Below are 21,202 nucleotides of genomic sequence, written 5' to 3'. Positions count from 1 at the left end.
TGGGCTTTGGGCAGTCAAGCTCAGTTAACAGCTGTCTTCGGGCGTCAAGGGGCGAGTAACTTTGAAGATGAGATGAAGGAGCGCTTAGCGTGGCGGGGAAATGAAGGTCAGGCATCAGAATTCCTCGATCTATCAATCGATAGTGCATCCTCAAAGCTGGATCGGAAGTCATGACCAAAGGTCTAATTTAGCCCCTGCCTTAGGGCCACCCAAAGGCAAAATGGCGCGGAAAGTGGACGCCGTCTGGGCACTGGAAAATCGATCTGCACCATATGGGGATCCGTGCATTTTGAAGCCTAAAGTCTCACGTGTGGGCTGCGGCGGGACGAGTACGAGGATGTTCAGGTCGGCTTTCGATGAGGTCCAAACATTGGCCCAAGGCTAGTTGGAGGCCCAGATTATTATTTCATCTTGGAGGTGACTTGACTTGGGGGGCGACGTACCAGACAAGATTTCTTCCTCCCAAATGCCCATTTGGTAATCCACCAGGCCGTGCTGCTCCATCTGATCACAAAGCTGTATCAATTGTTTGCCCAGAGTATCCATAGCCTCGACACTAAGAAGACTAGTTCGGGACGGTTGGCGGCCTGTCTGAAGCAAGTCCTGCGTCATGTCCTTCTGCTTCTGGCACAACGCTAGCCAGCAGATATTGAAATCATTCCATAGTTTCAAACGATCGGAGTGGAGCGTTTGGTCATCGCGAAGAATACCTGTTATGGGCATGAAAATGTTAACTTACCATCTTCCAACACTTAATTTCGAAGTGGGACGATGTCCGAGTAGTGCTGGTTTAACCTTGCATGTAGGGAACCCGCGGGTGGTAGGTAAATCATCTGGACGCTAAGAGAGAAAACATACCAAGCTCCCGTGCACTAGCCACAAGCCACTCGGAGATTTCTAGCAATGATCGACTAGCCTCTACCAATCGACCGGCGCGAGTATGATCGATGGTCCCCCGTAATGCTCGCTGCAATTGCCGATATGGCTCCGCTGACGCCGGGAGTTCTGACAAGACCTGCGGCTGGGACTGTGATAGTGTCTGCTGTCCCACCGCCCCCACCGGGGTCATGTCCGCCATTGTTGCGGAAAAGGGCTGAGTTGCGTTCGAGCGTCCAATGGGCCCCGGCTGATTATATGCGGACAGAGAAATTCCCGGTGGCAGATAAGATGACGGGAGCCCAGCGCCTGACGGTTCATTGGGAACGAAATACTGTGAAACGGGAAATTGGCCGGCGAGGGAGTCCAGTGATGCAGAGTGCCGTGACGAATATTGTGGCACGACCTCGTACGGGGGTTGCGCTGGGCCCTGCTGCCCGAGGTTGTATACAATCTCGGGCTCATATGAAGGGAAGGGTTGCTGGCGCTGCTGGTGGTCGCGCAACGTCGGCGGATACGGTTGCAATTCGTCCTCCTGCAATGCACCGCCCTGAAAGGTGCTGTCTGTGTATCCATAGTCCATGTACGCAGGCAATCGTGGTCTTCCAGCGGCCTGCGATGGATCTCCACGTGTTGGCTGAAATCCGGCCTGTCTAAACCGGTCTGCCGTACTGCCGGACGATCTGGAGGTAGAGCGACGGGACATGCCCGATTGTGTCGCGTAATAGGCTTGCTGATCATGCTGCTTCATGCGTTGAAACTCACCATCCATGCCCCCGAACAAACCCCTACGCACCGAATCGAGGTCAAGGGACCAATTCGTCGGTGGGGAGAGCGGAGGGCTCGCGTAGGATTCCAGTTTGGCGGGATTAAATGGTGAATCTGAACAGCGCTGCGAATTACGCCCTGCCCTTTTCGTCCCCCTAAGACGACGAACACGCCTTTCTTCTCCCCGGTAGATGAAGGAACGTGAGTACTACCCAGTAAACCGTAAGCGCGCGTTAGTCTCACGCTTTCCCCCCTACACGAGGAGTCGGTACCACCAGGACAATCTAGATATCAGTTTAGCTCAGTCAGCTTGGTTCTTGATAAAAAGCGAAAAGACGCACAGTAGTCCCTTGTCACCCAGCAAGCTCAGATGCGCGGAAAATGCAAACTAGGAGCAGCCAGGAGCAATTGAAATGCACAATAGGCCCAGAACAAGCACAGGTGGAGAGAGGAGCCACAAAGTTCCAAGGATAAGAATTGATGAAGCAGCACGGGAAAAGGTTTAGAAGTGAAAAAAAGTTCGATACCAAAAGACCCTCAACAGCCTCTGTGTGATTAACGTCAGATGCAATGCAGGTGCTCGTCTGTCTGCTCTGTGTTTGCAGCCCAAACGTGGTTATTATTGGGGAACGGCGGAGGGAGGGGCAAACACAGGTGGAATCGAGCAGTAAGAAATATGGCGAGACGGAAACTCCAAACAGATGAGAGGAGTAACTAACTTATACGGGTCTCTGCTGTGATGAATGATGGAGGATAAAGCGGGCGATCCCCAAGCAATTATTGAAAGCCTCAAGAACGAGGCGAGTTGACGCCCTGGGGAGACACCTGACAGGATGATGGCCCTGGCATCACAAATTGTAATTAACAAATGCCATGACTTCACGGCCTTACGCTCCATACCCTGTGGGGTGGAATATAATTAATTAATCGGAAAAAGTAAAAAAAAAAAAAAGAGGATCTGGCTCGAGGAAGATGAACAGGAAAGGGCGAGAAACAACTTCTACAGGCAGAGAATTGGAAAAAGAAAGATGACGCAGCTGGTACACAATATAGATCTATGCTTCTACCTGCCATTTGTCCAGTCTGATCTCGATTCAGGGGGCAAGCAGCCCCTTCTGTAAACCTTTCATAACTCCTTTCTTACAATGCGGTGCGTCCGATGCCACTATATCTGAATCCGTTCGTCGCAATCCTCGACGGGCACGAGCCTGGGCACGGGCAGACCATGTTGAGCGGCCTTGCATAGACCCGGAGGGACTATTTGGGCCCATCCGATTCCCATTCGACATCGCCACAGTCCTAAATAGCCCGAGCAACAGTGCTAGGGACGCACTGCTCCCAACTAAGTAGACGGGATCTTCAAGCGGATCCGATAAGGTTCACGACCAGTCCGCTGGAACCAGCCATTTCCACACTAATCATTTGCGCTCCCCTTTGCGACTTGCGAGCTCGGAACCATTCCAAATCTCCGGATATAATAATCGATTTGTCTAGCTCCTCTTTTCGGACTAGTTTTACCCAATAAGTCAGCTTACTCAATAGTGGTTGACCCAAATTGCCGGAACGCGACCTGTTGCTCGACGATCCGGAGAAAGTAACGCAGCAACAACTGCGTCGTCAAAATGGAGACGTCCTGGATAAAAAGCAAAATCAAAGGACTGCAAAGTATAATCTTGATTCATATTTTGTCTTCGTCACTCCAAGTTCTCGTTAGGAAGCGTCAGATCGCCTTGGGTCTGCACGGAAAGAACCGCTGACAGTGACAGCTCCTGCGAGGCTGCGAGGATCCAGGAGGATCAGACCTTGGGTTATGACTGGCATGGTCAGTTTAAGAATAATAATGATGACTTGCTTTGCTAAAAGTACCAAAATGGACAAGGGTTCCTTGGATAAAAATAAAAGAAAAGGTGTCCAAGAGAGTCCATGGGAGGCTTGAGCTGCAAATGTCACAGTGCTGCATGAGATCCAATGCATGCAACTCCGTCCAATGAAGGCCTGTCATCATTTCTTCTTCCGTTTCAATTCGACCAGTAAATTGTTACCCTGGGGCCCGAGGGTCCTGGGCAGAGTGCACTCTGCGAGAAATCCCAGCTGGATCGCAGCCCACGGCAGTGGGTCGGCCATCCACACCAAGGATCGGCCTCGTTCGGGTTTGGACTTTCAAGTGTGTGCTCAGTTGACGCTGGATCGACGGCTTGCCCAAAACTGGACTATGCGGTGGTCGCTGTCGATCATCGTACACTCGGGAAGATACAGGCACAGCCATTTCATCTCTGTCGTTTTCTTCGCAGAAGAATATGAAAAAATATCGCCCTGAATTTGGAATCATCACACTATATTGTCATGATGGTTACTGATAGACAAGGGAAATAAATGGTCTTGCCTCGCCTTGTCCAAGTACAGCGTTTTATGCGATTTAAGAATGAGGCTAAACTCGTCTCACATTATGTTGGAAGTAAATAGTGAGGCGAGTAGCGACTGGTCGAAATCCTGGAGCCTCATTGTAGGCGGTCTGTTTCTCACTGATTGATTGCATCATGTCTGTTTGAAGATGTTGTTCTTGGCAATAATAGACTTCGCATATGGATGTGCGCTCGAAGGATAGTACGAACTACGGATACGAGGCTCCTTGTTTTGTACTGGAGAAGGATCACCTGATGATCTGCTCAAGCTCTTCAGCTTCATGTTCATTATCCACTCCGATACCCATTGATCTCACCATCATCAATATCCCGTACTTTTCCACAGAGCAACTTGCAGGCTCCAGCCCTATTTGTAGGTTTCTTGTTGCAACAACCTAGCTCTGGTTTTCGCCGTCTCCGTGGCCAGCAGAAGCGCCTCAAAGCCCACGATCCCCTTCATCCAATCAATTCCGTTCCGATTCTGCCACCCCATGTCTTCAGTACATCGGAGAGAAAAGTGGAGCTTTTGATTGGACAAGATTGAGGTACAAACTCTTGGGCCCTGCTCCTTGCCTCCATTAACCCCATTGAATGCTGGCTATCAAGCATGCTAAAGTCTAAACGAAGCTTCGAACGAACGTGCGAAGGAGCTCGGAGAGGAAACTCCTCACCCGGCCCCAGAATGAGGCTATCTTAGGTTGGTCTTAGACCATATATAATTCAGTGAGCCCGGACGATCCGTTGGTTTAAAATTAGGAGTGATGGGATTCCCTTAACTTAATGCATCGGTCCGTGCTTGCATATTGGATTCCTCCACCCCATTATTTTACGTCCCCCGTGATGACCAGTGATCACCTTGCGAACTGAGATCATGAACGCCAGTTCTAGGAAATGCGGCTGGTGATCTTAGCGTCGCGGCTTAGACCCTGAGTCTGAGTTCTCCCGGCCTTGGTCTTGAACTTAGCTGGTGGCGCCAGCATGCGCCAGACCTGCCTTTCGGCTCTATAAATTAATAGTTCCTTTTTCCTTCACTTGTCAAGCTTGGTAAGTGGTTGAGTTACTGAAATCCTTGTCCCAAGGGAAAGATATTGAAAACCAGGCACCTATACAAATTCATCACTCCAATTAATCACGGCAAATTCTGGTCGTACAAATTTTACACTATCTTCAGTTGACTCGATCAGACAGAGGGAACGCCAATAGTTACATGCGGGTCGCCGCGAACATGCAGTGTCGTCGTACCTCGAAACGACACCATGACGCCAAATTGAGAGAAAAGAGCAAATAATATGCCTTCGCCGAAAGTCAAATAATACAGTGTGTGAATGAAAATAAGTAAGAAAGAGATATAAATATGTGACTGTCCGCGACAGACTCATCGCTTGACCCATGTGGGAGCCTTGCGCGCCTTGAGGTGGCCAGGCTTCTTTCTCTCCACACGTCGAGCATCCACGGTAATAACGCCGGCTGGAAAAAAGATGGACGCGTTAGCATATGATTATCAAAACAAATAGAGTTCACTCTCTCGATATAGTTGATACACGTACCTCTTCGCAAGATGGGCTTCAATGCAGGCTCGTGTACCATCAATGCCCGCCCAAGCGCCAAGGCGACAGCCTCAGCCTGTCCGGTTGTGCCGCCGCCCCTAACCGTAGCCCACACGTTGTACTTGTCTAGCCTAGATGAACTCCTAAGAGCCCATGTCGCGCTCTCACGGTCATGCACTCGAGGGAATGCCTCGACCAAACTCTTTCCGTTGACCAGAACCTCCCCATCGCCTTCTACCAGTTGCACTACTGCAGAAGACGACTTGCGCTTTCCTTTTCCACGAGCACGGCCCAATTCATCCACAGTAGGTTGTGCGGCCTGCATGGCATACGGATTTCCTGGACGAAGGAAATCTTTCAACGCAAGGCGAACCTCGTCGGGGACGACGTTGGGTTCAATCCGATTTAACCGATGCAGAATCTGGAGCAGGCCTTTGTATTTCTTTGTAGGAACCTGTTCGCCAACGAATTCTCGGAATCCCGGTAACTTCAACCAAGCCATTCTAGGAGCCTCGCCGGCAGGCACCGTCGGTAATGTCGCATATTTTGCCAAAAGGCTCTCAAGTCTCAATAAGTGGTCGAAGAACTTCGGACTGCCGGAGAAATAGGAAGGTGACGCGGGAATAACTCGTACGGGCCTATTTTCAAGCTTTACGAGGTCAATTTCCGGGGCTGCGGTCTGCTCGGGCTGTTGAGATTCGGTAGCATAACCACGAGCACCACCAATCCATTGCATGCGCGTCGATATAGTAGTTCCGGGGACGAGATATGTAGCGGCCGTTAAGCGTTGGGAGATGGATGCTCGAAGATAGGTTGTGGATCGGAGAGACTGCATGGCATGGGCCACGCAGTTAGCGGTTTTCAAGCCCATGATGAGACAGTCCGGCTGTCAGAGGCCCCAATTGAAGGTCAAGGACAGGGATTCGGCGGTAAGGGAGGACTGGCTGGCTTCGCAGTCAGGTGCCTGCCGTCCTGGGCGATCCTGAGGTTTTTCGATGTCGGCCCACGTGATCCGATCAAATGTTCCTCCGGCGCCGAGACTCCGTCTGATTCGCACAAAATTATTTCATCCACTGCAAAGTTTGGAGACTTGAGTCTTCTTCCCCTCCTTTTTTCCTCCTTTTCTTCATCTCCCTCATCCCTCCTCTACTCCCTATCGCTCTCAAAATGGCTTTCGGCAAGCTTTACGGTCGTCCTGTACGTCTACATTTGTCCCTGTCTTTGTTTTCATTGTAGCAATCACATTGCTGCCCCTGAAATACTAGAACAGAAGCTGACCCCCTCGATAGGACAACACTCGCACCATCGCTATCCTCGTTGCTGCTAAGCACAACGACTTGGAGCTTGAGCTCGTCGAGACCCAGGCCAACCCCGCCGCCGACTTCAACAAGTCTGATGCCTACACCAAGCTTCAGCCTCTAGGCAAGATCCCCGCTTTCGAGGGTGCCAATGGCTTCACTCTCTCTGAGGTTATCGCCATTGCCGTCTACGGTACGTACACAATAGTTCACATAATTTCCGATTTTCAAGGTTCCAGTCTTCTTTATATGATGAGCAATTTCATTATTAGTTATCCCTGTCAGAACAATACTGTTGATAACGTACAAACTCTGAATTTCTTGGTTACCCCGCCTTTGGACGAAATCTTTCGACATGGCAACATAGCTTTTGTGACTCGAAACTTATTTAATTATTTGTTTTGTTTCGACATTTGATGCTAACTGTTGTTAAAGTGACCTCTCAGAACGAGAAGACCACTCTTCTCGGCAAGACCAAGCAGGACTACGCTTCCATCCTCCGGTGGTTGTCCTTCGCCAACTCTGAGCTCCTTATCAGCTTCGGCTCCTGGTTCCGTCCTCTCCTTGGCCTCGACGGCTACAACAAGAAGAGTGTTGACGATGCTTCCAAGGCTGCCCTGAAGAAGCTCAGCGTCCTCAACACCCACCTCACTGCTAACACCTACCTCGTCGGCGAGCGCATCACCCTCGCTGATCTCTTCACTGCTTCTCTCCTCACCCGCGCTTTCGCCACTGTCATTGACAAGAAGGTCCGCACTGAAAACCCCGCCGTTGCCCGGTGGTACCAGACCATTGTCGCTCAGCCCGCCTTCAAGGCCGTTGTTGAGAACCCCGTCCTCGTCGATGAGGCCATCAAGTACACTCCCCCCAAGAAGGAGGAGAAGCCTAAGGCTGCTGCCGTCGCTGCCCCTGCCGAGCCTGCCCAGCCCGCTCCCAAGCCCAAGCACCCTCTTGAGGCCCTTGGCAAGCCCACATTCGTTCTTGACGACTGGAAGCGCACATACTCCAACGAGGACGTCCGTACCGGTGCTATGCCCTGGTTCTGGCAAAACTACAAGGCCGATGAGTTCTCCCTCTGGAAGGTCAGCTACAAGTACAACGATGAGCTCAAGCTCACCTTCATGGCCAACAACCTGATCGGTACGTCCCTGGACCTCGATCCATCAAGAAACCTCCACAGTTGCTAATCCAATGTTTAGGTGGTTTCCACGCTCGTCTTGAGGCTTCTCGTAAGTACCTCTTCGGTTGCCAGGGTGTCTACGGCGCCAACTACGCCTGTGTCAACGAGGGTGTCTTCCTCGTCCGTGGCCAGGAAGCCCCTCCTGCTTTCGATGTCGCACCTGACTGGGAGAGCTACAACTTTGAGAAGCTCGACCCCAACAGCGAGGCTGACCGCAAGTACATCGAGGACATCTGGGCCTGGGACGCCCCTGTCGTTGTTGACGGCAAGGAGCTTGAGAACGTCGATGGCCACGTCTTCAAATAAACGACTTATTAGATGCCATAGTAACTGACTCATGATGATGATATCCAAAACAAAAAACACACTATGACGCTTTCCTTTGTTCAAGTACATGCATAAACTCTTCTTCTAAAAGTATCTATTTGTGATATCCTCCGGGATGAAACATACCCATATCCATCCCACTTTTGTCAACCCGATCACGTCACGTCTACGCCGCACCACGATGCAATGGTCTTACGTCTAGTCACTGAGAATGAAACTTCTTAACGAACAATTTACTCTTTCTAACTTTTTACCTTGATAAACATGTCTAAGCACTCACGAGATACAGTGACAATTGAAGTATATTTCTTCATGTCTGATATATATATATATATATATTTTACGCGGAAGTTCTTATATGTCCTCACAAAACATCAACAATAGTTTATCATCATTGCAAGGTTCGAGCCAAGTATATAGATTTTAACTATACACCCAGAGTGAGCAGGAGTATGTTAAAACAAAACATATATTGTGGGGTATCACTATTGAGAAATATGCACCAAGTAGCACGCTGCGCCCGCTGCCATCACCGCAACCCACGCAGCAAGCCATACAAAGCTCAATATATGCATTGGACGAGGCGCAGAACCAACTAATAACCAACGAATATTAACCGAAACTAGATCGTAATCTGCATCAAGAGTTTAAAGACTCTTCTAATCTGTCAAGAAGGGTGTTACCCGATTGCGCAGACGACGCAGAGGACGGAGATCTCTGCCTTTGTGCTTCTGATGCCGGATCCTCATGTCCATTCTGGTTCCCGAGTTCATCTGCAAGAGGATTTGACGGGGAATCTTGTAGCGACTGAACAGGAGCTGAGGCAGAAGCCCTCGCTGCGAGGATGGCGGCGGTTTTGCGAGCGGCCTTTTTCTCGAGCTTGCGTGCCTTGCGGCTGAGTTTGCGGGCTTCGGCTGGGTCGAGATCAGCATTGTTATGTTGACTGTCATCACCACGGCCGCTGTGTTTCCATTCGATGGGCCCTAAGTCGAGGTCGAGGATGCTTGTTTCGGGGGATGTCGATGTCCACTTGTAGAGCATTTTGCTGACGTCGTCGCATTTTGCGAGGAGTTCGAGGCGCTGGAGGACTTTGGGGAAAATGTCGGACTCGTCAATGGCAGGGTTGTTAGTAAATTCCGGGATCTCAATGAGGTTGTAGGGTTCACTAAGGGCTTTAAGTTTGCTGTCGTCGATCAGGATGGTGTTTGTTTGGTCCCAGCGGGATGCTTGTTTCTTTGCTTTGGGCCCACCCTTTTGAGCTTTCCCTGGGTATGATGCTTGTATTTGCCGACTGGTCCAGACTGTTTCCAAAGTTTTGTAAACCTGGATTTTGGAGTTGTATTCAGACTTCGAAAGGCCGAGTTTATCCCGGCCCCATTCGACGACGAGTTCTTTCCTTTGGGATTCTGTAAACAACTTTTGGCAGACGGCGGCTACTGTCTGTGGTGTTGAACTTGACCAGATCATGACCTTGTACTTTTCAACCAGGACATTTAAGAACTCATCCAAGCCAACTCTCCGCGAAAATGATGGCGGGAACTTCTTCGTTTTCCGGTATATCAAAGTACCGTTGAGGTCAAGGATTACAAGTAAAGGTTGCGGAGATGATGTTAATTTGGGTGATAATGATGACTGGTTAAGGTATTTCTTCGTCGCGGAAGGAGGACGAGGCGCTTTGAAAGCCTGGTGGTGGGCCTTAGCAGCACTGGACCGTTTCTGATCCGGCACCGAGGGAGCTGCAGCACTGAAACCAGCTGAAGTAGGAGCTCCGCTCTGATCAACGGTATTTAACATCGGGTTCAAAGCTGCCTGACTCTGCATATCGAGGTTCATAAAAGCAGCCGGTGATAAGAACGGCGGCATGTTTAGAAACGGGTTCCCACCACCGAGTAGAGGAAAAAATGCAGGATTGTGTAAAGACGGGTTGAGCTGCGAAGGGAATTGGGATTGATGCTGCTGTGACATGTTTGGCGGGGAAAACGGTGGCTGATATGCCGAGTTTAAATCTGAGGGCATTGGAAGGCCACTAAACATATTAAATGGATTCAACATTGGGAAGTCGGCGAAACCATTGTTTGCAGGCAACGGCGCCTGGCCATTCTGCGACTGGGCCGGCTGTTGCGATGGCGCATCCCTCCGAGGAGAAAATGACCTTCCTGATAGGCCATCATGAGAATTCAAATTCGTCGCTCCGTTTAAATATACCCTAGGATTTCTCTGGTTTTGACGTGGCCGGCCTCGTCGCGACATATGGGTATTGTGGGTAGCGGGTTCTCCCCGAGACGCTTCGTTGCGATTATCCCGATAGGCCACTTTAGCATCCCATCGACCGCGGTACGGCCTCCAACCTGACCTAGGGTTGGGTGCTGTGCCTCCTTGGCGCTCTTCATCTACACTTTTGGACTCGGCGTTCGATGTCGAGTTGGTTGACGATTGGGACTTCATTGCAGGCGCGAGCATAGGATACCTGCTCGTACTAGCGCGGGAAACGGGAACTCTCGCGATAGACAATAAGTGTGGACGATGTTTCGACAAAGAGTGATGACTAGCGAGTGTTCGAGAAAATAACTTCTAGGCGTTAGTTAGGTACCCTGTGTCTGGCACCAAATGCGACTCGGTATACGCACCTTATCGTACGCCCCACACCGGGACATCGGAGCAGAAGAGACGAGACTACAAGCGAGGGGCTGAAGAGACAGAGGAATGAATGGTGTCAGGCTAAGCCGGACCGCAATAAATCATACGCAAAACAATAACCAAATGTGAGGCAAAACAGTAACACGCACAACGAAGGAACAGAACATTGAAAGATGGAGTGAATCTCAGACTCCGCTTGTGTTGGGCAAAATCTAGATCAGTATCGACAGGGCACACGTGACCGCCCGCTTTGATATTCGGGCAGAATCGAGACCGCCATCGATAATTTCAACTGGCTTGTTCATGGTCAGCGGTGCTGTATTCCGGCTTGATTGGACATAGATCTTGATCAGTTTTGAGGAATAGGTCGATTACAATGGCGATATCAGATCTTCTCAACCGTCGAGTGCGAGCTCGCGCAGATGATGATGATGAAGGAGTTTACTCCGACGGATCAGAATCAGAGGTACACAGCGATGCCGAGGGATCTGATGAGTCTGGCTCAGATAACTCCAGTGAAATATCAGAAGGAGGTGATGATGAAGTATGGACATTCATCCCATGATGTACCACTCTTGACAGAAACTGACCCGTCCTCCCAGTCCAATCCCTCCGAGGCCCAAGGTGCAGAATCAGAAGCAAGCATGATCGACTCCGAAGAAGACGACGGCGACGATGACGATAATGATGACGACGTAAAATCATCCATTAACAATATATCCTTCGGCGCGCTCGCCAAAGCGCAAGCGTCATTCGGACCCAAAAGTAAGCGGCGCACGAAAGGTGCCAAAGAAAACGACGAAACAGCAACGCATTCACCACTAGACGATATCCGAGCTCGGATCCAAGAGGCACGCGAACAAAAACGCAAAGCATCCTCGACGCCAAAGGATGGGACTTCCCGGTCTGAGAAGCCGGCATCCCGCTCCTCGAAACACGCTCCTACAGTGCAATCGTCCAAGTTCGCTGTTTCTCGGAGACGCACTATCGTTGAACCACCGAGTGTACCTAAATCCCGGGATCCGAGATTCGATCCGACGATTGTTGGCCGCAGGGGAGGAAAGTCTGCCCCGAGTGACGCCTATGCGTTTCTGGACGACTATCGCGCTGCGGAACTGAAGGATTTGAAGGACCAGCTTGCCAAGACGAAGGATGTGAAGAGGAGGGAGGCGCTACAGCGAGAAATCCGGTCTGTGGCAGACCGGATGCGTTCGATTGAGAATAATAAGCGGGAGAAGGATATTTTGTCGGAGCATAAGAAACGGGAAAAGCAGCTCATTCGCGAGGGCAAGAAGGCTACGCCGTATTTCTTGAAGAAATCAGATCTCAAGAAACAGGCCTTGTTGAAGAAATATGAGGGTATGAAATCGAAGGACCGCTTAAAGGCGCTGGAAAGAAGACGGAAGAAGGCAGCTGCTAAGGAGCGGAAGGAGATGCCGATGGAACGCAGAGGGCTAGGTGATAGCTTTGACGCAGCTCCTAGGAAGCGGCAACGTCTCGACTGAACTGCCGCAGTTTTACAATGTTCATAAACGATAACTTAGTTGTATATGTTTGGAGATAGAATACAGCGTCTAATGGGGCGGGAATGGGAATATGAACTCAAAAGTTGGCCACAACATATTAGTTGACATTATCCAAAACTATCCGCATCCTTTCCTTATCGCGTGAATGAGATGAACTCAAATGAAATGCCTTGCAAATAACATGACCCTGAAGGCCAAACGCGAAGGGGGAATGATAATGAATAAAACAGATGGTATCGCAACAGGCATTGAAGCCATACAATGATCACCGAAACAATGAAAGGTCGAAAACTGGTATGGACAGGATTCCTGTGGATATGGAATAAAAATAAGAGAAGAAACTCCGTATAAACGCCCCCTGGTTTGTAAATAGAGCCAGGTTTGAAACCAAAAGAAGTGTCCTTTTACCTGGATGGTATTGTAACAAATGAGAACGGGGCACTCCGTAGAGTAAGCAATAAGAAACGAAAAACAAGTGTGAAACCTTCCTTGGTGCAGTTCATGCTGTGTTCATGTAGCCAATCATACTTTCAAATATCCATCTCAAAATCGTCATGCGCAACCATTCCATCCTGGCTTATACCTTACAAGATGGACATCAGAGACCGTATATAGTTAATGCCGTTTGTGGACTAGTTGGCACAGGTTTAAGAATGGAATAGATCCCAGGCGCGAGCACAGAGACCCAGGAATTCTTCTTTCTTTCTCCGCTGCGTCTCCGGAGAATCACGCCCTGCCCCAAACGGACCATAGGCAGCGGCCGCACCATGTCCTAACGCGGGGTTGGGTCTATAATGAGGATCGGGTCCATGTCCCAAGGGTGGGCTTCCGTTATCCCGCTCATATTCACTCCTGGGACGGCGACGAGAAGTTCCTTCCGCTGCGTATGATGCTGGATGATGCGGAGCGTGTGCACTCCCCATGGGAACAGTTTCAAGGTGAGGCACAGCTGACTTTGGACCATTGGCGGCGCGGGGGGAAGGCGGGGTTGGGGGTTGGTGTCCACCGTAGTGTACAATACGTGGCAGCAGGTCTTCTCGCCCCCCAGATAAATCTTGAACCGCCTCCTCGGCTGATCGGTATTCGCGGGGTCGGTTCGAATGTTGCGCACTCCCCGGTATTCTGGGCGATGGTAGAGGAGGCAGGTTATTTGACTGGGTTGAATTAGATGCAGTTGATCCCTGGTAGTAAGGGGTGCGGTTTGAGTCTTGGTCCCGAGAGGCTGCCAGGGCATCGGAGCCGAAAACATCTGAAAGAGGTGGAAGGCGATTGCTGGTTTGTGTGGCAGGTACATGGTGAATATGTGAACTAGAACCTAGTGTTGGGCTCTGGTTTACCACGTGGCGCGTTAGCGGTTGTGGCTGATGACGGCCCGTAAATGTCTGGTTAAGTGGTGCAGATTGGATGACACGCTCGTTCGCAAACTGCTGCGCCGTTGGGGGTACAATGGAGAGCCCAGGGGGTGCTCTCCTCTTCGAAGCACCAGCCTTTGGGATGCTAAATGGGTTGGATTCGGACGGTTTTACGCCGTCTGGACCGTCATCTTTAGCCGACTTTTGGAGTCTGGCTTCAATTATATGTCGTTGCTGGTCGCGCACTGACAGACTCCTTTGCAGCTGTTCCCGCATAACCGGGTCGTGAGTCTGAAAGCCAGGCGACAGGCAGGCTATTCCTACATCCTGCATTTTAACATCGCGAGCTGTCATAGGACCACCCGGGGCCCGGGCTGACAATCTTTCGGAGGTAGGAAGGCTGGTAGACAGGTCTAATTTTCGGGGCCGGGGCCGGGTACTGGTTTGCATTCCAGGCGACGAAGGTGGTTCCTTCTTCACGATAACTTTCGGGGGGTTGCTGCCGTTCTGTGACCTATCAGGATGTCAGATTCGTTTCTTCCGTCATATTTATGTTCTTTGACAGGTACTTACGAGGGAGATGTTATTTTCTTTCCGGCAGGGGAACTCTTATTAGAAGACCCATCTCGAGATACAACGACCGCGCGCGGTGGCGTAGAGCTGGACTGGTTGCTGGTGTTTGCTGGTGCCAGCCGTCTTGGACTCGAGTCTCTGTTCATGCGAGGAGATGGGAGCGGTGCGGCCGCGGCTGATGCAACGGCGGTAGACATTATCCGAGCTCACAAAAAATAAACCCGAACAGCGAGTGACAAAGGAGGATGGTAAAGGTATAGGGTGGCTGGAAGGCGGTGCAGCGGGTCTCAACGAGAGCGACTATGATACTCGATCGTCGAGGATCACAAGGGCACCCTTGCGGCTGGTAGCATAAACGCTCTTTTTATATATATAATAACGTCCAAGTCGCACTGGCGACAGGCGCGGTAGACAGACGAGGCCGGATGAATAAAAAAAAGGGCAGCTCTATTGGCGGCTAACGAACGTCTGTTCCCGTGAAAAGGTATGGAGGGATAAGAGAGACCGAGCTGAAGCTAGCGAGCGGAGCTTGGACGACCAACAACCACAACCCAAACGACGAACCACGACGAGGACAAAGACGACGAAAGAAGGCGCGGGGTGACAGGGCCGCAGACGATCCAACACCTAATTCGAGGTTTGTCAAACGGTAGGCTTGAAAGACGGACAAGAGAGCTGGGAATGGTTCGATGTCTGCTCTACGGGGGAGGGCAGGCGGGCGGCTAACAAGAGCTGGGCGGCGGTGTGGCAGCGACGACAGGTCGAAGGAGATACTAGTAAGAATACGGAGAAAAGACTGGGATCTGAAAGCAGGCCCAGAACGAAGGCAGCCGGCCGAAAGGAGAGCGCGAAAAAAAGAAAAGAAAAAAAAAGAGAGAAACGAAAAGAAAGCGGGAAAAAGAAAGAAGCGCCCGTGGGAATGCGAGACGGAGAAAGGAAGCAGCTCGCGGGGAGACCCAGAGAACAGAAGAGGCGGAGGAAAGGAGAGGAGAGAGTACGGAGAGAGGAGATTGAGGAGGGGAAGAGAAATCGACAAGAGCTCGAAGCGAGTATTACAATTGTGATCACTGATCACGCTGAAATTAAGATCCTTCTGCGTTTATAAAACGAAATTGGGCTGAAACAGAGCCACCAACTGCGAACTGCTCAGCAGTTCCCAATCCCATGCATCGTGATTCCAGATTCCAGTTCCTGGCTCTGTGCTGGTGGAGCGGGTGGCCGCCTGCAGCGCTGATTGGCACTGGCTGAGACATGGTTTGTTTCTGGCTGTGGATGATGTGACACTCTTGCGACAATCCTCCTGATTCAAGGGGCCGTCCGTGCTGCCCATATAAGTCCCCAGGGTCTCGTCGGCGACTCGCCGTGTCCGTGGCAGCCGGGTGTTGGCTTCTCTACAGACTCTTGCCAGACTTGGTCGCTGCGACCAGTTGGGAGGCATGGTAGAAACTCGACGTCTGTGCAGTTCGTGAAGCAGGGGCTCCAGCTCCAGCGACCCATCCAGATCGATCCAGCCTATGAAGATCCTGGCGCCGGCGCTTGGGGCACGCTCTGGATGGGGCCTGGAGAGGGATGGTTGATGGACCTCCACGGGCCTCTCCATCAAACTTCAAAAGCCCGGCCCAGTCAGCTGAAGTCAGATGTTGGAAGGCTCTTTGTCTTGGAGCCGGACAAGATGCTGAGAGCCTGAGATGCTGTGTGCCGGTGGTGATGGAATGTTTCATCTCCCCAACGAGCATCCACCTGGTTGGCGCCAGTGGAAACAACACTTGGACCATCTCCCCGTGGTCGGTAGTCTCGGCTTCCATCGCCTGTCACACATTTATGAATCACGATCCCTTCCCTCACCCAGTTAACTGCTTGTGGGAAGTGTTGCCCGCATTGTTGTTTTCTTTTCTTTCTCTTTTTTTTTTTTTTCCCCCTATGTTGTCAATAATTTACCCGATTCGACGTCTCACATTTCATTCGGCTTCTCGGGTTTCAATTCAGACACACATGCGCAAGCAGAAGATGAGGTGAGACTTTGCCAGACAATCCCGTCAAGTTGGGCCGTCTTGCCCTTGGTGTACTTTCGTGCCTCTCATCTGAGTTTAAAGGACCGTGCTGGCCCTGCTGGACCTCCACGAGTTGAACACCGCTGTCAGAATTGATCTTCGCGACTAAATCGATGATCTGAAGGGGTCCAAACTCCAAGCTGGAGCCTGAAAGTGGAAAAGCCTCTTTCCTCAATAATAGCGTTTCTTTTAGTCCCATCACAACCACTGCACCGGAAGCTTTTCCAGGCGGAGATCGCTCTGCAGGTGTAACTTTTTCTCTTGCGCAGAAGGCGTTTCATGGAAACCCTGCTCGCCAAAGTACGTAACTACTAACGAGTGCTGAGTGCGATAGACACTCTCAAGCACGCCATCTTGTATGTGCGCCGCCGCCGCTTCTTCCGACTATTTATCCGGCTTATCTTGGCTCAGGTGGATTCTGACCTGGACCTGGACCTTGATATCTGTGGGGGGTGATTACTATGATACCCTCCAGCGGAACACTTATCAGTCCACAACTCACGCCAGTCAGCTGGCAACACACAGTTCCCCATATGCACCGCACGGGCTTATCAATCTACCAACTCATACGTGGAGTTAGGTATCACCGGCCGCAACATGGCTGGACTAGGAACTTCGAGATTGCTTCAATGCTTTTCTCTATATGGTCAGACTCACGGCATGCAGGGATTATATCCACAACCCCTGTTGTGGTTGCAGCGCCAATGCTGACCTGCCACACCTTCGTAACTCGGCTGGGGGATCCCACGCTATTATTGCTCTTAATTTACACACTCCGTAATGGGTAAATAGCTGCGGTTGTCATATATCCTGATTCATATACCAACTACTCCCACCCTTGCCGCCAGCTCAGTGCGTGGGGGGAAATATCAACAGAGCTATGGCAAAGTGTGGTGTGATCATGCAACCAGCATACCGGGTCAACTGTTGGATTGCCAATAGTGCCCACATTAAGCGCATCACTTACCCAAACAAAAGGCGGTCCATGGACTCCATCTTTTGTGCTGCGGTTTACTTTACAGCCAAGCTGTACTCCGTATAGATCAGACTCCACGTGCAAGTAGGTTAAACCATCTTTGGCTAAGAGTCAATCCCGATTCATTCACGATTGACGAGCCATTATACAATGGCGTTTTGACCCCAAATTGAATATCGAGGGATACCTAAATAATTGACCATCTACTGCAGTAGCAGAGTTGAATTGCTGAGAGCCAACACCATATGGATGAGAGCCTCAGGCAACACTTACACCTCGAAGGCGGTCAGTGCCTATCGATAACCGCTTTCGACTTTTTTCAACAAGAGGAACAAGCCCTTTTCCTAATATCGCCCCCAACCTCTAGCCTCCACTCTTAAATTTTATCTAGAGAATTACGGCTTCGACGGAGTTAAGTTTGATACACAATCACCACACACCATATCGCATTGACTCGCCACCACCGATCGACCGACCGTCAATCCCACCCCGCAATATCGCACTTCGGTCCACGCATACTCCCAATTAAATATTAAATATTACAGACCGCAATGCCTTCGTCCGTACATTCTCAAGATAACGACCAATCCATGGTCGACGCACAGAACCAGGAGCACGAGCAAACCGAGTTGCAGCAGCAGCAGCAGGAGCTGCCGGAACCGGCGCTTGAGGAGAAGCGCATCGTTGTTGTACGTAGTCCTTCACTTGCTACCGCTTGAGTAGTCGCGGATCGTATCGGACTGGATCGCATTGCATTGCATCAGTGCTAACCAAGGATATATATGTGAATAGTTACCCGGCGCTACGGACACAGCTGCCTCGTTCCAGTTCGAGGGCGAGGGACATACATTAGGGAATGCGCTCCGCTATGCGATTATGAAGAAGTATGTCTCCCTCATTTTCTCAGCTTTCGGACAAGTGATGTGGACTTCCAATTATATTGCGTGGTGCTGATACTAGTTTTTTTCCCCGCAACTTTGCAGCCCCGATGTTGAATTCTGTGGATACACAATTCCGCACCCCTCAGAGTCGAAGATGAACATTCGAATCCAGACATATGGTGTGTTTTCCTTACTTACCCTTTTTTTTTTTTTTGCCCGTGCGGTGAAAGGAGTTGGAGTTGTGGATTGGAACCCACCCGGCTAACCCATTTCCTCAAGATACAACAACCGCCGTCGAAGCTTTAGAAAAGGGCCTCGACAGCCTGATGGATCTATGTGACGTCGTAACGGACAAGTTCACTGCTGCGCGTGACACGTTCAATGCGGAGCAGGCGGATAGGATGGAGTCATGAGCTCAGTTTGGCATCCGCTGAGTGAGACTGTTCTTATATCAAATATTTGTTTCTGGTTCCGTGCTTGGATTGGCGTTTTTGTTGTAAAAAAATTTCCCTTTTTAATATTTGTGTATCTTGGCGAAATGATAGACTTGCATTGGGTGCATAGTTTTACTGTGCTATGATAAGTGGGTGGTGTATTACCAACTATTCGTTTGACACTCCCCCTACTATTTAAATTACTCAGCATTAACCATCGCGGTATGGCACATTTAAGTTCCACTTCCGCTACGACGAGGAAACTACAGATAGATACCCATAGAGTAAAGGAAGACGTTACTTATTCTGACAACCCTAGTATATACATAACACCCTCTATCAGCGTCGCGACAAGAGGAACCCAACCGGATCGGAATCTCAATGCTAAGTTTAAAAAAGACGAAATGGGAAAGATGGTTTAAGAGAAACAATGCGTTCAATTGCGGCCCTCCAAGAAGCCGGAGATAAAGTTGGGGGGCAGCCGGGCACCTGGGTCCTCCTCTGGCCGGAAGTACTTCATCACATGGGAGAGCTGTTTCCAGTAGTTGAGGGTTTCCTGCGATGGATAGTGTTAGCCGGTGGAGCTGTTGTAGTGGTGTCGAGTCCATCTATGTTGCATGTGTATGCCCGAACTGGTTGGTGTGTAGCTCGGCAGAGAGCATGGCTGTGTAAATATGTGCAGACTAACCTGGAACTCAGCGTGGCTCTGGAATAGCAGCACATCGACGACATTAAGCTGGCTGACGTAGCGGTGCTTCTCGAATTCCTGGCGGATCTTTGTGCGGATGGCGGAGACGGGGATGTTCAGCGAGTACATTGTTTGGATCTCAGGGGACTAGATAGGTGCGACAATAGATGACATGGTTAGCTCCCCTTTCTGCAATTGAAAACGTAACATAATAATCGGCATTTTCCCCCGCGGCTGGGTGTGGGATGAAGAACAGAGATGCCGAAGCCATGCGGTATCCAGGTATCAGACCACGACCACAGGTAGCGACGGCGTCATTTTACAGACGCAATTGGGGTACTAACAGCTCGGAGCCAGTCCCTGTAGGACAGAAGAACACGCTTCTTCGCATCGCCCCAGTTGACAGCTATACAGAAGCAAAAGAGGTCAGCGTTGGATTCTAGCCATTGACATCGCGGCAATTTCAAAGATAGTCGTCGGACCGTTTCGGGACTGGGAGAGGGCACGTACAGGAGCGGGTGCGCTGCGCGAGGTAGGTCGGGTTGATGGTCATCCTGAAGAGATATCGTTCTCGGTGCACGCCAATGGCACACTGCGGAGGGGCGGGAGTGGTTGTGAGGGGAAGAACAGGATGCTGAAGACCTGAGGTTTGCTGCCGGGCCTGGCTTGGATTAGCGTCGCGTGTGGAGAGAAACTAACCTCATCTGGCAGAACTATACCGCCTATCGTTTTAGGAAAACTTTTTTTCTGCGGGCTGGTTTAGCATAGTGCAATGTTCGTTCTGATACTCGGCTTTTTCTTATAATAACTTATCATCTTTTCTTTTCCCCGTTTAGAATCTGCGTGATCATATCAAATCTTGAGACTCAAACGTCTATACCCCTTGGATTGATTCTCTTCTGACAACCCCTCAAATCCCCGCCGAAATCCCTCCTCAAGATGGCGCCAACAAAGGGCGCAGCGAAGCCTAAGACTTCCGGGAAAGGCGACTCGAAGAGCAATAAAGTCCTCGGTTCAAAAGTGAGCAAGAAGAATGTCAAGCGACCGCCGCCAAAGGAGGTGAAATCCAAGGCGCGCACCGAGCCAAATCAACTCAAGAAGACGAAGAAGAGAGAATACTCAGAGAAAGAGCTGGATCTGCCCAAGTTAAATATGATTACACCTGTTGGTGTGGTGAATCCCAAGGGGAAGAAGAAGGGAAAGACATTTGTTGATGACCCGGTAAGTTGTCGCCTGGTGATATGCATGCATGCTGTATGGATATCGAGTGCTAACTCGGTTGGTTCTTTTCAGGAGGCCATGATGACTATTTTTGCTATGGTTAATGCAGAGAAAGAGGGCCAGATTGAATCTAAGATCATGAAGGCTCGACAATTGGAAGAGATCCGTGAGGCGAAGAAGAAAGAGGCAGAGGCTCGGCAGTCGGAGAAGAAAAATAAACTGGTATGCTATAAGCGCTTGGCTGTTCTAAAATAGATTCTTGCTAACATGGCCATTTGTATAGGAAAATGCGAAAGAATCCATCCGCCAAAATCGCAAAGGCAAAGGCGGAGCTTCGCAGAACGCAAAGTCAAATAAGGCTGAGGCAGAGAGTCCAAAGCCGAAATCAAGCGGCAAAAAGAAGAGCGTTGCCTTTGCTTGAGTGGTTTTGTACAGCAAAAGTAATCTTGTGTATAGCATGTTCAA

At 50.3% G+C, this 21,202-nt stretch overlaps 10 protein-coding genes across 10 annotated transcripts; 4 read left to right on the top strand and 6 right to left on the bottom strand.

Annotated features, from left to right (window-relative positions):
• Positions 1-381: 381 nt before the first annotated feature.
• ASPSYDRAFT_164397 (uncharacterized protein) lies at positions 382-1,648 on the bottom strand (the record flags this gene model as incomplete). Its single annotated transcript, XM_040843257.1, has 2 exons — positions 382-710; positions 859-1,648. The coding sequence occupies 2 exons, from the start codon at positions 1,646-1,648 to the stop codon at positions 382-384; spliced, it is 1,119 nt and encodes a 372-aa protein (XP_040696449.1).
• A 3,460-nt stretch (positions 1,649-5,108) lies between these two features.
• Positions 5,109-6,554, bottom strand: ASPSYDRAFT_51773 (mitochondrial 37S ribosomal protein uS9m). The gene is made up of 2 exons (XM_040848355.1): positions 5,594-6,554; positions 5,109-5,513 (listed from the first exon to the last, which is right to left on the bottom strand). Exons 1-2 carry the CDS (start codon positions 6,462-6,464, stop codon positions 5,422-5,424), a joined length of 963 nt encoding a protein of 320 aa, XP_040696448.1. The 5' UTR covers positions 6,465-6,554; the 3' UTR covers positions 5,109-5,421.
• A 132-nt stretch (positions 6,555-6,686) lies between these two features.
• Positions 6,687-8,618, top strand: ASPSYDRAFT_51772 (putative translation elongation factor eEF-1 subunit gamma). The gene is made up of 4 exons (XM_040848354.1): positions 6,687-6,790; positions 6,883-7,084; positions 7,327-8,031; positions 8,091-8,618. The coding sequence occupies exons 1-4, from the start codon at positions 6,761-6,763 to the stop codon at positions 8,375-8,377; spliced, it is 1,224 nt and encodes a 407-aa protein (XP_040696447.1). The 5' UTR covers positions 6,687-6,760; the 3' UTR covers positions 8,378-8,618.
• Positions 8,619-8,668: 50 nt separating this feature from the next.
• ASPSYDRAFT_51771 (NIF domain protein) lies at positions 8,669-11,207 on the bottom strand. Its single transcript, XM_040848353.1, has 2 exons — positions 11,026-11,207; positions 8,669-10,966 (listed from the first exon to the last, which is right to left on the bottom strand). The coding sequence occupies exons 1-2, from the start codon at positions 11,050-11,052 to the stop codon at positions 9,038-9,040; spliced, it is 1,956 nt and encodes a 651-aa protein (XP_040696446.1). The 5' UTR covers positions 11,053-11,207; the 3' UTR covers positions 8,669-9,037.
• A 204-nt stretch (positions 11,208-11,411) lies between these two features.
• Positions 11,412-12,540, top strand: rrp36 (putative pre-rRNA processing protein; the record flags this gene model as incomplete). Its single annotated transcript, XM_040850156.1, has 2 exons — positions 11,412-11,579; positions 11,638-12,540. 2 exons carry the CDS (start codon positions 11,412-11,414, stop codon positions 12,538-12,540), a joined length of 1,071 nt encoding a protein of 356 aa, XP_040696445.1.
• A 668-nt stretch (positions 12,541-13,208) lies between these two features.
• Positions 13,209-14,683, bottom strand: ASPSYDRAFT_37161 (uncharacterized protein; the record flags this gene model as incomplete). The annotated part of the gene is made up of 2 exons (XM_040845506.1): positions 13,209-14,427; positions 14,487-14,683. 2 exons carry the CDS (start codon positions 14,681-14,683, stop codon positions 13,209-13,211), a joined length of 1,416 nt encoding a protein of 471 aa, XP_040696444.1.
• Positions 14,684-15,877: 1,194 nt separating this feature from the next.
• ASPSYDRAFT_37160 (uncharacterized protein) lies at positions 15,878-16,890 on the bottom strand (the record flags this gene model as incomplete). Its single annotated transcript, XM_040845505.1, has 3 exons — positions 15,878-16,294; positions 16,479-16,777; positions 16,854-16,890. 3 exons carry the CDS (start codon positions 16,888-16,890, stop codon positions 15,878-15,880), a joined length of 753 nt encoding a protein of 250 aa, XP_040696443.1.
• Positions 16,891-18,064: 1,174 nt separating this feature from the next.
• On the top strand, positions 18,065-18,807 carry ASPSYDRAFT_164273 (DNA-directed RNA polymerase core subunit RPC19; the record flags this gene model as incomplete). The annotated part of the gene is made up of 4 exons (XM_040843247.1): positions 18,065-18,202; positions 18,306-18,397; positions 18,497-18,573; positions 18,674-18,807. 4 exons carry the CDS (start codon positions 18,065-18,067, stop codon positions 18,805-18,807), a joined length of 441 nt encoding a protein of 146 aa, XP_040696442.1.
• A 294-nt stretch (positions 18,808-19,101) lies between these two features.
• On the bottom strand, positions 19,102-20,180 carry ASPSYDRAFT_189203 (putative NADH-ubiquinone oxidoreductase B14 subunit). Its single transcript, XM_040843616.1, has 4 exons — positions 20,027-20,180; positions 19,861-19,922; positions 19,517-19,663; positions 19,102-19,384 (listed from the first exon to the last, which is right to left on the bottom strand). Exons 1-4 carry the CDS (start codon positions 20,067-20,069, stop codon positions 19,265-19,267), a joined length of 372 nt encoding a protein of 123 aa, XP_040696441.1. The 5' UTR covers positions 20,070-20,180; the 3' UTR covers positions 19,102-19,264.
• A 275-nt stretch (positions 20,181-20,455) lies between these two features.
• Positions 20,456-20,992, top strand: loc1 (the record flags this gene model as incomplete). Its single annotated transcript, XM_040843261.1, has 2 exons — positions 20,456-20,737; positions 20,810-20,992. 2 exons carry the CDS (start codon positions 20,456-20,458, stop codon positions 20,990-20,992), a joined length of 465 nt encoding a protein of 154 aa, XP_040696440.1.
• Between the last annotated feature and the right edge of the window lie 210 nt (positions 20,993-21,202).

Source organism: Aspergillus sydowii (genome assembly GCF_001890705.1).
Source record: "Aspergillus sydowii CBS 593.65 unplaced genomic scaffold ASPSYscaffold_19, whole genome shotgun sequence".
Taxonomy (NCBI): domain Eukaryota; kingdom Fungi; phylum Ascomycota; class Eurotiomycetes; order Eurotiales; family Aspergillaceae; genus Aspergillus; species Aspergillus sydowii.
Note: the sequence above shows the minus strand (reverse complement) of the source record. Positions and strands in the feature narration are given on the sequence as shown.